We start from the raw sequence: 12,768 nt of genomic DNA, 5'->3' as shown, positions 1-12,768 counted from the left end.
CTGTGTGATGGGGCTCTCTATTCTGTGCTGTATCTCTCTGGCTTTCGTCTCTAATTTTTGGTCATAGGGGTTTGTGGGTGATGTGGGTGTGTGTTTTATATTGTGTTGGGTGTGTGGGAGTGTTGTTTGTATGTGTATCAGGTGTGTGTATTTGGTATTGTCCAATGTGGCGGTGTTTTGGAGCTGTGTGTGTATTTTGAGCGCGGCGGTGTGTACCGCCAATGGAATACCGCGGTTGAAAGACCGCTGCGTGGATTCGTGGGTCGTAATAGCATGGGCGTGTTTCTGTTGGCGTGGAGGTGGAGGATTTGTTTCCGCATGTTTATCGCTGACCTTTGGTGTGGCGGTATTTTGTGGGTGTCTGAATTTCGGCGGATTCCGTAATGTGTCTCATAATAGCTGTGGCGGTCTCCCGCCGCCGTGGCGGTGTATTGGCTTTCTTCTGCACGGCGGTAAGCGCCTTTTCCCGCCAAGGTCGTAATGACCCCCTTAATCTTTAACTGAAATGGCCTCCTACACTCCCTCCCGATCGCTAAGGGTCCGATTCTGATCAGAATGCAATGTGCAGAAAATGTCCCAGAATGGGACTTCCACAAAATCATGTACACGGAGCTTTTTTATATTTGTACAAATCAATCAACAATTTACAGTTTCCTCCTCTTAAATAATATACTTGTGCCTAATCGATGTGTGGCTATGCTTCACATGACAACTTAATGTTCGTTTTTTTATCCCGAAATCGATTTACGCACAGTTGGCACCAAGATAGGGCCCTATTTTGATGAGTTTGTACACCTAGTGGCTAGTGCAAATTTTGGTGTAATGTTACAACAGCCAATAGTAGCCTGCGGGGATGCAGAGGGAGACGTAAGTGGTATTCATCCCTGAAAAGTGGACTGAAGGATTTTTTTTCACAAGTGTAAGATTGAATAAATGTAAGTCTCCCTTTTTGTGACGACTTTCAAGATGTAACATAAACATGAAAAATAAGATTCTCTAAGCCATATTTTTACATATCTCTACAAATTTACTGTTCAAAACTACACATCAGTCCCAGCAGCACTTAGAACAAGTTCACAGGTCATACTTTTGCTCAATGAGGCGCCCAATGCTGAGGCCATGCAATGCATGAAAATGTCCATTAATGACTTTTTCACAGAAGTTAGGGCCAGATGTATCAAAGATCCGTTTTGCATTTCTTAAATAGCGAATTTGAAGAAATCGCTATTAAAGAAATGCAAAATGGGATATATGAAAAATGAGATTTGGTAATAGCAAAAAATTCGCAATCGATTTTACCGAATCGCAATTAGAGGATGCAACTCCATTCATCCCTATAGGTGTGAATGGTTTTGCATTTTCCAATTTGCGAATTCCAGTTAGGAATTCGCAAATTAGGTAATGCAAATCCCAGGGTGCTGGGGGCCGAAGGCCCCCTTTGATGCACCCCAAAAAAATATTTAGGGACATGTGTGCGCTACATGCCATTTTTAAAAATGCATTTTTTTAAATTGCACATGCTTACCACCAAATTTGATTTGGTGGTAATTGCATTTTCTAAAGGCCCAATTCACATTTAGAAAATGCTTGATACATGTGCTTTGGAAATTGCAAATAGGAATTCCCTATTTGCGATTTCCTATTTAGAGAATCGCAGCTTGCGATTCTCTAAATGGGGTCGCAATTTTAAGGAATCACTATTTTAGCGATTCCTTAAAATTGCACAGCGAATGCCTTTCATTCATCTTGAAAGGCATTTTTGCATTCGCAAACGGTGCAAATGCAAAATTGCTTGATACATCTGGCCCTTAGTTCTTAACTTTGTCAGTATATTTAGTTAAGTGCATATCATTTACTGAATATGGGACCTGATCTGTAAAATGTTTTTAAAAGTGCAAAACCTGTGTTTTGCAAAATTACTGTGTTTACAAGTGCAAATATCACATTTGCAATGTACTACTGTGAGATTATTTGTCTTTAATAGATTTGCGATTTGCAGTGTCCACATAAGGAGAAGAGGGCATCAAAGAGGTGCCCCTTGCAAATCCGTAAGAATATTTATTTCTGACTGCGGTTACAAACCATTGATGGGATATCAACTCCATAAATGAGGTGGTATCCTTCGCCAATCATAAGCTGTCCATGACATATATCTTCTACTTTGTGAATTCAGACCTATGAAAAAGTGATGAGTTAAATGAGTGAATTACTCTGGGTCTTACATCAGTTCATTGTTTTTGCGTACTATTCCACATCAGACAAGGAGCAGCCACAGACACATTCGCTTTGGTCCCGCCCCATAGGAACAGCTTAGCCAGCATTGGGCCTGAGTTGTAGTGTAAGCCCCCTTAGTAGGGTCTAACACTCTGTAGATTTTGTTAAAATTGGATTATGAACCTCAAATTATAGTGCCTTCATTTTAATGAAAGGCCAACTGCCTGTGGAAAGCTAGGACAAGGGCTCTGGGTAGTGTGCTAGGGACATGAATTGTGAGTGCATGTGGAGTGCTTGGATAAGGGTGCATCTGAAGTCTGCCTGTTGTGGTTTACTGTTTGAGGACAGCATTGTGGTTTAGCTAGCCTGTGTGTGGGCGGTATATCAAATGGAGGATTGAACAGCCTGCCAGACAGGGATGTAGATTATAGGAACACTTCTGCAGTTCTTTGAAAGTAAGGAAGCAGACGAGGTAGCTTTGAAGCATAAGGACAGATCCTACCCACTTCCTATCTCCCCAGAGTGTCACTACAGGAAGTTTTGTTTTGCAACTGAGTGGAAGTCCTGTCTCTCGTTTGTGCCTTTATTTTAGTTTACCCTTTACCGGTACACCCAGGTATAGCCACTCTTCCTACCAAGTTTCATTGACAAACAATATCCCGTGCCAAGTCTTGTCAGGAATCGCCTGTTCTGTGCTTCCAAGATGCCTCACTGAAATCCACATATACATCTGTAACCTAGGATAAAGAGTGTGTAGAGACCAAGGTCAGTGTGCCAGGATTCTCATTGACCATTGCAAAAACTCACTTGAGTAGTACTTCCCAGGTTGGGGCGACTTGCAGAAGACCCCTTCAAAGTCACCTGCTGACTGTGTGGTGAAGGATGGACTGCCTACTGGAGAAAGGGGATTGCTAGACTGTATCCCCTAGAGGAGAGTCTGCCTTATAGAGCTGGTAGCACACCTGCTTGGTAACTAGGGGACTGTGCGAGGTACATGATTCCTAACCCTGCCAGCAGCGCTGCATCTGCCTTTAGGGATGAGGCCAACTCATTGAGCAGAGGGCTGCTTGAAGAGTAAGGCCATGATACGGGGTTAATTGGGGCAGCAGGCCGGACTGTATTTTTGTTTGGCCGCTGTTGGAAAAGACCATCTTTTCGGTGGTGCATCCCCAGATTTTTGCCCTTACTGTTTTTGCTGGCTGTTGAACTCTGTGCTCTTTTTCCCTGCTAAATAGTGGTAAAGTGCCTGTGTTCCTCCTTTCAACATAATGAAATTGATATTCACCCGATCGACATATTTAACTTACATTTAAGATCCTATTATATGGCACAAAAGTGTACCCAGGACCTATGTTAAATGTAACAAGTGTATTACATCACCCATTGTGCCATCCACTACACTGATTGTCTAAACATGACTGGAGGCCTAGCCTCTGTAACCTGGCTGTGCAGTTATGAGATTGTAAGTTCCACCTGCCCAGATAACCCCTTTTGACAGACCTAAAAATTCCTTTTAAATATTGAGTCACCTTTAAATCGGCCTTACTGCCCATAAGGCAATATGAATGGTATTTAAAAGTAGGACATGTAAAAGTTTATTGTTACATGTCCACACAGGAAAAAGACCCCAAAAGCTATTTTTACTGAAGCAAGGCTGGCTTTTCCGTACAAAACCACTGGAATGTAATATTAAATACTAGTACTGTAACTACCGAATGGGACAAGATAGAAAAGTAATTAAACAACTGTTTTAGTAGTTAATGGTTAAGCTGGACGCTTCCTAAATATTAAGAAAAAGTACCTTTAAAAAGTTACCATTTTCCCAGTTTCTGGATGCTAATCTGCATTTTGCATCATTCTGCATCATTCCTACTGACTAGCTCATGCCAGACATAAATATGACATCTCCAAGCACCTACGTCAGAACACTCCTGGACCTGTGGAAGATCAGAAGAGGACTGGACGTGCTGTCCGGGCTGTGAGAAGAGCCCTAAAGGACTGGACCTGCTCTCCTTCTTCTATCCAGGCAAATCAGTGGGCTCCAAAGGTCATAAGTCTGACTTCCTGTTCAAGCCATAGAGATACAACATGCTATTAGAGGTCTTTCCTGCACTGCATAGGAGACCGGTGGCAACTAGACTTGGGCTGGACCCTGCTGTAGGTTTTTGACTTACACCCACTGAATCTCTAAACAGCTCCCCATAGGTCTTGTGGGGATTTAGAAGTGTTCTCCTGTGGTGGATTGGGACTTAAAGGACTGAGAGACCAATTTTCATGTTGGCAGATGGAGTAATCTTCCTTGGCTTGGCTGATGACTTTACGTCCTCCAGGCCGAGACAACTCCCCCGCCAAATTTATAAATGACTGCCAAGCTGGTGGTCATCTATAAAGTAGTGGCTAGAACCACTGTCATGGTGTTTCCTGTCAACACATTTTCTTGTTTGGTGCAGGGCTCCGTCAAGAGTATGGAGCCCTGCACCAAAAAGTTTACTTTATTTATTTATTTATTTATTTATTTTCAAAAAGAAAATCCCCAAGTGACAGTGAAGTGCCTGGGATGGGTGAAAAAAGTTAACATTCTTAAAGATCTGTGTCTCGTTACTTGGTTGTGGATGACATAGGTAAGTACTTTGCAGAATATGAGCACATGCCAATTGCTGGGAGGGATACCCTGGTGGGCCTAAAAGTAGCTGACTAGAAGAGATACACTCCCAAGACGGAGGCCATTATTAAACAAAGACAGAGTTTGGTATGGCCCCTGAGAAATATCACCTGAAGTTCAGGGATAGCTAGAAACATTCACACTAGTCATGGGTAGATTTTATGTAGTAATCACATAAGGCACTGGATGGTTGGGTGAAGGGCAGGAAGGTAAATGATTATGAGGGGCTTTATAATCTGATAATGAAGAAGTACATTTTGAGTAATTGTTTTGCCAGCATCTAATTGCCTGCAAGCTGACTGTAGCTAGAGAGTGTGGGAAAGAGGCTGACTTCTGGATCAGTACTAGAGTGTCCTGGAAGGTACAGGGGGCATAGTATTTAACTTAAACGTTGCAAGAGTTTAATTTTACACATGTCCTTACAGTGAAAAGGACCCAAAAACTATTTTCACTTTAGCAAGTTTGGCTGTTCTGTAGGAAAACACTGACCTTGCAAAAATAAATACTAATTTAGTATCTCTGGAATGGAATTAGCTAGAAAATAACTAAACAACTATTTTAATAGTTATAAAACATCCAATTCAGTGATTAAGGCAGACTTTTACTAAATATTAAGTTAAAGCATCTTTCTAACAAGTTACCTTTTCCCTGCCTGAAGTTCCTGGATGCTAGTTTGCATTTTGCTCTTCCATTTCTGCTAGCAAGTTATTAGCATTTGAGTAGTGCCTGTGATAAGGTGTGAACTCGCTCCCACAGTAGAGACAAAGGCTTTGTATGTGGGGAGAAGTTGTTCTCTTGGCATTTTTATAGTTGTGCATTTCTACTTTATTACTGTTTAAGTGCTGCATAAATACTTTGCATATTGCCTTTGAGCTAAGCCTTTCTTCTCTGTCAATAGCTACAGTGGGTTAAGTTCAGGTTTATTTAGTTACTTTAGTTGTTCACCCTGACAAGAGAATATTACTTGATGTGTCTACTTAGCCCCACAGATACTAACCCAATTTGTCGCATCCTCCTAAAATTGTGAACTTCAGCTTGATATCTTTGTTTTGCCTTGTACATTTCAAATGCTACTGTCTGGCAATATCCACTGCTGCAGGCTGCTCAGAAAGTCAGCAGGGTGAAGTAAAAGAAACAAGGAATGTTCAGAAGTCACCAATGGCTTGACAGGGGAAATGTGGTCATGTTCTGGATGAGGTCATGCTTCCTGAATCTTTCCTAAAAACAATTAAGCAGAGAGAAGGAGAGGCCACAGTGAAAGGCTGCACAGGGCTGTCTCTGCTTAGCTATGCCTCTCCATGCTGGAGAGAGTCATCAATCATCATTCTTGCCTACTCATGCCCTGCTGGGACAATGCCTTGGGGTCCCACACTGCTGCTGGTTTAAGTCTCTGGTCTCAGCTTTTAGGCATGGTGTCAGCTTCTGTTCCTTGCTCTACAGTGACAGGCCTGGTGATAGATGATGTACAAGTCACCTTAAACCTCCACATGTAGGTGTGGACAAGCTACTGCAGCACCTGGCATTGATTGTTTAATGGTCCCATCTAGCTGTGACCATAGTACTCATACAAGACAAGTGGCACTAACCGTACCATGCCCTTCAGTTATCTTGACTGCATCATGCAGTGTGTGCCCATGCTGACGGTCTCTAGCTGCTTTCTAACACATTGGTGCCACACACACACACACACTTCAACTATCTATGACCAAAACGAGGTGGGATTTCTCATGTTTTAAAATCACTAATTAGTATATTGATGAAGGCCATAGAAATAAAATGATATACTGGTAAGATGTGTCAGATGCTTTGTTCCTAACAGTCTGACATATCTTTTGCTGTTATTGTGCTATTCTTATATATTTGCTGTTGATGCTTCTTGGTAAAAGAAAGCTAAGCATTTCAAGAATCTCCATTCATGCCACTGAATCCTATATACTCAGATACATTCTTCTCTTTCCCCTGTACTTACACCTTCTCTCCCAGACAGTTTTCTTGCTTCAAACGTAGATGAGCTTTGATAGTACCCAGGAAAGGTATGGGCCCACCTATATAGCTACCACTCACCGGGGGTAAGAAGCAGGGTTGTAGCCAGAAAAAACATAATACCCCCCACGTGGACCAACATCTGCGAGTGAGGAAGCCTGTTTCTCCCTATAAGAATAACCTAAAATCTGTTTTATTTTTCTTCTTTTCTCTCTCTCATACTACCTTGCCCTCTCTTCAATCTTCCCCTTTCCCGCTCTCACCCTTTTTCTGTCTATTCCTTCTCCTTTTGTCTCTTTCCTTCCATTGCACTCCTTTACCTCCCTCTTTGTCTTTCTCTCTCTCTCTCTCCTCACTTTGTCTTTTTCCTACTCCTCTCCTGCTTCCCTCCTTTTGCCACTGTTTTTCCCTGTCACCTTCCATCCCTTCTGAACAGCTGACATAGCAAGAATGACCTTGTGTTGGTCAGCATGTCACTAGTTTTGACCAAGACAGTCATTAATTCGGCTGAACACTACTGCTCATTTATGCCATTTGGTTTTCCAATATGGATTAAAAAATAATGTAGTTAAAAAAATAGTTATAATTTAGACCGAAAAACTGGACTTTTCTTGCCACATAAATTGAAAATGAAAAGTAATACAGTTTCACATAAGCAAGCCGATTCAAAGCACCACGGCATCAGCGTGAAGCAGCACATAAAAGGAAAAAGAAGTTTGCTTGCAGTCTAACGTATCGGCAAAAGTGCAATTAGTCAAGTAACAGGGGGAATGCCCAAGGTAGTAACTAAACCGCCCAAAGGAGGGACAAACGTAAAGCATTTACCAACTAAAATAAAGGATTTTTGAAGGGCAAGCTCGTGAACAAGTGATAGTGATGGGCGTGCAGCGGGTGTGATTAAAAGCCCAGATACATATCAACACGTCAGAAAAGCAGCACTTGCACGCTGCTATGATTGACCTAAAAATGATGTGGCAGTGCATTGACATAGTTTTGCCATTGTAAAAGTCTGGTGGGGAAGGCAGTTTTACTTTCAACTAGAAAGAACATAAATCTTTTTAGCATACAGGAAATGTAGGTTTGAAGCATACAGGCCAACCTTCTCGCATGAATAAAGCACCAGAGCAGACGCACATGATGAGAGGAGAAAGAGAAAGAGAAAGGCAGTTACCGCTTTGCTTTTGATATTAAACACTGCTTCTTTCAAAATAGAATGATTTCCGCCATTGCAAGCTGGAACTAGGATTTAGTGCATTGGGTTCGGTCTAACTATCTCTCTAGGGAGTTGGGTTGGGTCTAACTATCTCTCTAGGGAGATTAAGCAGCCCTCGGAGGCCCGCTGGGGTTTGTAGTCCTCAACAGGCAGGCCGCCTTGAAGAGGAACTGGCCTGAGTACTACAACCTCTGTAAAGTTCAGTCAGTGCAACAAGTGAACGGAGCTGGAGCTGATTGTCATGCTGAAAGTCTCCACTTGGTTTGGTGCTGTGTGCCCTGAGGGGCCCAACTGAAGAAGCTAAAGCTGGGTACTGACCACACCACTGTTAAGGAGGTTTAGAGGGGCCTTAGGGTGTGGTTTTTGTGTTAGGATGGGTTGGTGGGTTTTAACCTTGAGGTTCTGGCAAACCTCCAATTGTAAGTACTTGATTGAGAAATAAAGAATCAGGATTTTGAAAATTACCAGTAAGTATTTAAAGAAGTAGAGTTAGTTAACAGGAGTGTTGTAATCATAGGTTTGCTTTTGCCTTGAATTATTCTTGTAATTTAGAATGTTAGATCATTATGATGCCTGTGTGTTCTAAGTTGTACTATTGTTCAGACACAGCAGTGATTTTCCTGTCTGGGTATCCTCTGAACAACTGGAACAAGCAGCTCTCTCCGTCTTTACTTGTGGGCCTTGCCATCCTAACTGAGTTGATACTTTTATGAAGCTTACAGCATAGTGATGGTCCCTATTCAATGTGGTGCGTCTGCGACAAAGGGATCCTTTATTGTAAGACAGACGAATGAAGTTGGGAAGGTAGGATAGTGTTAGAAACTTGTATTTAATTGCAATATTGATATGTCATCACTACAAAATTATCTTCAAAATATATTCAGTTCTGATTAACATAAATATTCACTATTTGTCGCACATTTTCCCTAAACATTCTCAGTGGAGAATAATACTATAATTAAAAGGTATGATCCAAAATGCATTCCATGCTTTAAAATGTACCTAGAAATGCAGCATCGTTTTAAGATGGGTCCAAGATAGAACTTCCCTCCAGTAAATCTTCCTCACTGCTGGGGGATATTTCACCTAAAACAATTGCTACTGGCCTTCCCTGGGGGAAGAGTGCTCTGCATGAGAATCTCAACTAGGAAAAGAGACTGCAACTGTTAAGTAAGGACAAAAAGAAGTAAGATGAACCATATCTGTGAGTCATAACACCCCTTGAATGTGTTACTGGCGGTTGGAGCCCGCCATCAACAAGAGAGCACAAGTACCCAGAAACATGAGGGGACTTGCTTCAGTTACTCAGTGAGGCCTAGGTTCTGTTAAGGCCCCTAGAGAAGCACTTCTTAACCTGTGATTCAGGGACCCCTTACGGTCCACAACGCCTAGTCAGTGGCTCCACGACTACTATGAAAATAAAATAATTTTGACAGATTAATAAAGTGTATAAAAATAATGAAGTAAAATGTAAGATTTAAAAATGTAAAACGATCTGTGAATGTTTAGGAATTTGAAATTGAAGTCTGAAAAGTAAGTTGGTATCCTCAGATTGATGTGTGGGAACAGTGCAAGTGCATGAACCAGAATAAAGTATGGACGATTGGTAGCCTCAACTGACTTTAGAAAAGCCCCATACTTTCCATTAAAATAAAATTTTGATTGTTTTATATTTGTGGATTAACTAAAATATTTAATCATTTATGTATTTGTTTGATGGATGCTTGTTTCTGTAATTTTGTGTATTATTATGCATTCAAATTATCGAAATTGCTGCGGGTCCCTGGATTCCATCCCTGGATCGCATTAATGATTTACGGTGGTGGGGGGGTTTCAGAAGTTAAAGGGTTAAGAACCACTGCCCTACAGTGTCCTACTATGGTTGAGTGTGGTAAGGAAGTCATGCAGTTCTTCCTAGATAATCAGGGTCAACAAAAGCCTAAATCAGCAGCGCTGTTTTATGTTTCTCAGGTGAGGGACTCGTTAATATTTAAATACTTTGTCTACATGAGGTTGTTTTAGGGCTCTTGAGGAAGAGCTGTGTTGAAGCCTGCAGATCTGGTGTAAAAATGTGATTGTGAAGGTGCAATAGGCTTATTTGGAGTGTAGCTAGTTGTAAATAGTTGGGCCAGCAGACATGCAAATTGTCACCTGGTATCTCGGTGTAAAAGGTAAGCTTCGGGAGGTTAGTTCTCCATTGTGACATTGCTTTTACGGGGCCTTATGTGTACCCTCTTGAACTGGAACGCCCTCCTCTGGGAGGGGTTTTTAATTGTTATTCCGATCAAGGACGTGTATACTCCTCCGTACATTATGTTCCATATGTTTATTGTGTATATATGTGTAGGTTTACATGTAGGGTTAACGTTTTTTCTTTTTAAAACAATGGCTTTATCAGTGTTATTTTATGTGTTTCTCGGTTCCTTGTTTCCGACTTCCTGTGGGAGCTTTGGCCTTCTGTGGCCAGTGCTGCAAGGGTGGGCTTGGTTTTAAATGGGGATGACAATAATGCGGGGTCACAGGCCAGGGATAACGTGAGGCGCACGCCGTTCATGGCCACGTCAGAATCGTGCCCTGAATGTTTGCACGTCAGCATTGTTGCCAAAGATGGATGTGTTGTAGGAGATATGTACGACATACTCCGTTCTGTGGTCGGACATCCGAGCCAGCGGGACGCGGCATGCCCTGGGTGATTGATGCACAGAAATAAAATAAGCTCTTTGTCCTACCTGCTGGAGTTGGCTTATTTTACCACATTATATTTAAAAACATTGCAAATATCACGTATACAATATACATACATCCTTCTAGCTGAGTGCTGAAATCTTGGGTTCTGTTTGAAGGACCATACGTAGGACGTTGAAAGGTAGCACCGTCACATCAAAGTTAATTATCAACCTAAAGCTATGATTTCACGATTCGCAGGAAAAAATAAGAGTCTAAAATGTATTTAATCTTTGTTTTTCAGCTCCTACCGAAGCCCCCTTGCGCCCGCAGTTAGGTATGTACCACAAAACTTGTAATATTGTTATTTCATTGTTAGGACAGGCCTACTGTGCATCAAATCTTACTTACATCTGCAGAACCATATTACAAAGGTTTGTTTTTGAAACCCTACTTTGATCTACGGCGGACGCCTGATATGGATTGAATCCTGACAGGGCGGCTGCTGACTTGTGGCTGACTGTTCCTGTCATTATTTGCACAACGCTCCTCTGGAAGGGGTTGGTAGCCATGCGACTGAAAGGGAAGCCCCCCGCAGCTTTCCTTTTCCATTATGTAAATGTATCATGAAAGCAAACAACAACGATATGGGGCGCCCGTGTCCCAGTTAAATCTCGGATTTGATGGAGTGTCTCTGCTGCTCCAGACAGTCTTCACCGGCCGTGTTCTCCCCGTAGGTCAGCAACAAGGGAATTTGCAAAATCAAGAAGAACTGAGAACAAGCGGGAACCCAGTAAGAGTGTTTAAATGTTGATACCAATTTGTTCATTCAAGGGGCCCCTGTAGTCCATTTTTGTTTTGTGCAGTTGTCTTTCAAATAATGCACCCATTTCATATTTCAATGCTGAAATCTCAAAATCTCTCTAAACCAGAGCGTTCTTGGTTTGCTTGCAGGCTTCCGGCAGGAATACTTGCAAATAGCCTAAACCACTAGCAATCGTTCTGTGCAGCATTTCAACCCACCATCCCCTACCCAAAAGCTGATGGCCGTTCTGAGAGTGCATCTGCCTCAGTTCCCACAGACAGAGTTGCACAGTTAGATTGAGTTGTTTTCCTACTTTTGGTGCTGGTATCAAAGTCAGCCTCTGCAATGTGGAATTAAACATGTCTCATCTTTTAGGTGTGTTAGCGTTATAACCATACACCAGTCGGTTGAGCACTCTTCCTTCCTGAGCATGTTTTGAGGGCCCAAGCCTATCTGCTCCAGTCTACTGAAGTAGACAGCCACATTTCTAGCCTGGTAATTCAGCGGTGCACTGTGGTGTTTGGCAGCCTACATTTGTGGCTGCCTACCTTATAAACTGTGAATCCTTAGTCAGGCCTGATCTGACTTCTCCTCCTCTATGAAGGGTGAGTTCTAGTCTCACGTGGTGCAGGAGTGTGTTTGAGATGGAGGGGGAAACGAATTTGGTGTGAGAAGTTAGCACATCAAGAAGAAGCAACGTTGTCACATTCTTAAAGAGTGTCTTCACCATTCCCTAGTTTTCCAGTGCACAAGAGAAATAGAAAGAATTGGAGGCATCCACTAAAACCATCCCTCTTGCTAATCCAATTTCTGAACCATATTATTGAACTCAGAAATGCATGACACCAAGCCTCTCTCCCTTATCAGATGCTGTAGGGTCATAACTCTGCTTTCGAGTTATTCCTGCATTCCTCAGTGCCACAAATATTCAGCCCTCCTTCAGGCCCTGAAGTCTGACTCGTTTGACACAGGTATCTTCCAGTAGAGATCGATTTAATGGAAGAAATCTCAGATAATTCTGATTGCTATTTCTACCTGCAGATTCCTCACCTGAATGGCAAATCCAGGTGCCGGTCTGGATCTGGCAGCTTCAAATCTCTTGCATCGCCGATAAGGGGTTCTGGCTTCAGATTGATGCTGGAAGTGGCATCAGGTTATGTCACTGAAGCCATACAGCTCGAGCCCCTGCACAACAGCATCATTTCCATTTTTTTCCGCACCTTTGAA

The 12,768-nt window shown here is 42.3% G+C and overlaps 1 protein-coding gene across 1 annotated transcript in view; it reads left to right on the top strand.

Moving 5' to 3' along the window:
• RELN (reelin) overlaps window positions 1-12,768 on the top strand; it is a 1,304,886-nt gene that overhangs the window by 443,814 nt on the left and 848,304 nt on the right. Inside the window, exon 5 of the mRNA XM_069229640.1 lies at window positions 11,041-11,073. Within this exon, the coding sequence (XP_069085741.1) occupies window positions 11,041-11,073 (33 nt within the window). The remainder of the gene's footprint in view (window positions 1-11,040; window positions 11,074-12,768) is intronic.

Source organism: Pleurodeles waltl, chromosome 4_1 (assembly GCF_031143425.1).
Source record: "Pleurodeles waltl isolate 20211129_DDA chromosome 4_1, aPleWal1.hap1.20221129, whole genome shotgun sequence".
NCBI classification, from domain to species: domain Eukaryota; kingdom Metazoa; phylum Chordata; class Amphibia; order Caudata; family Salamandridae; genus Pleurodeles; species Pleurodeles waltl.
Note: the sequence above shows the minus strand (reverse complement) of the source record. Positions and strands in the feature narration are given on the sequence as shown.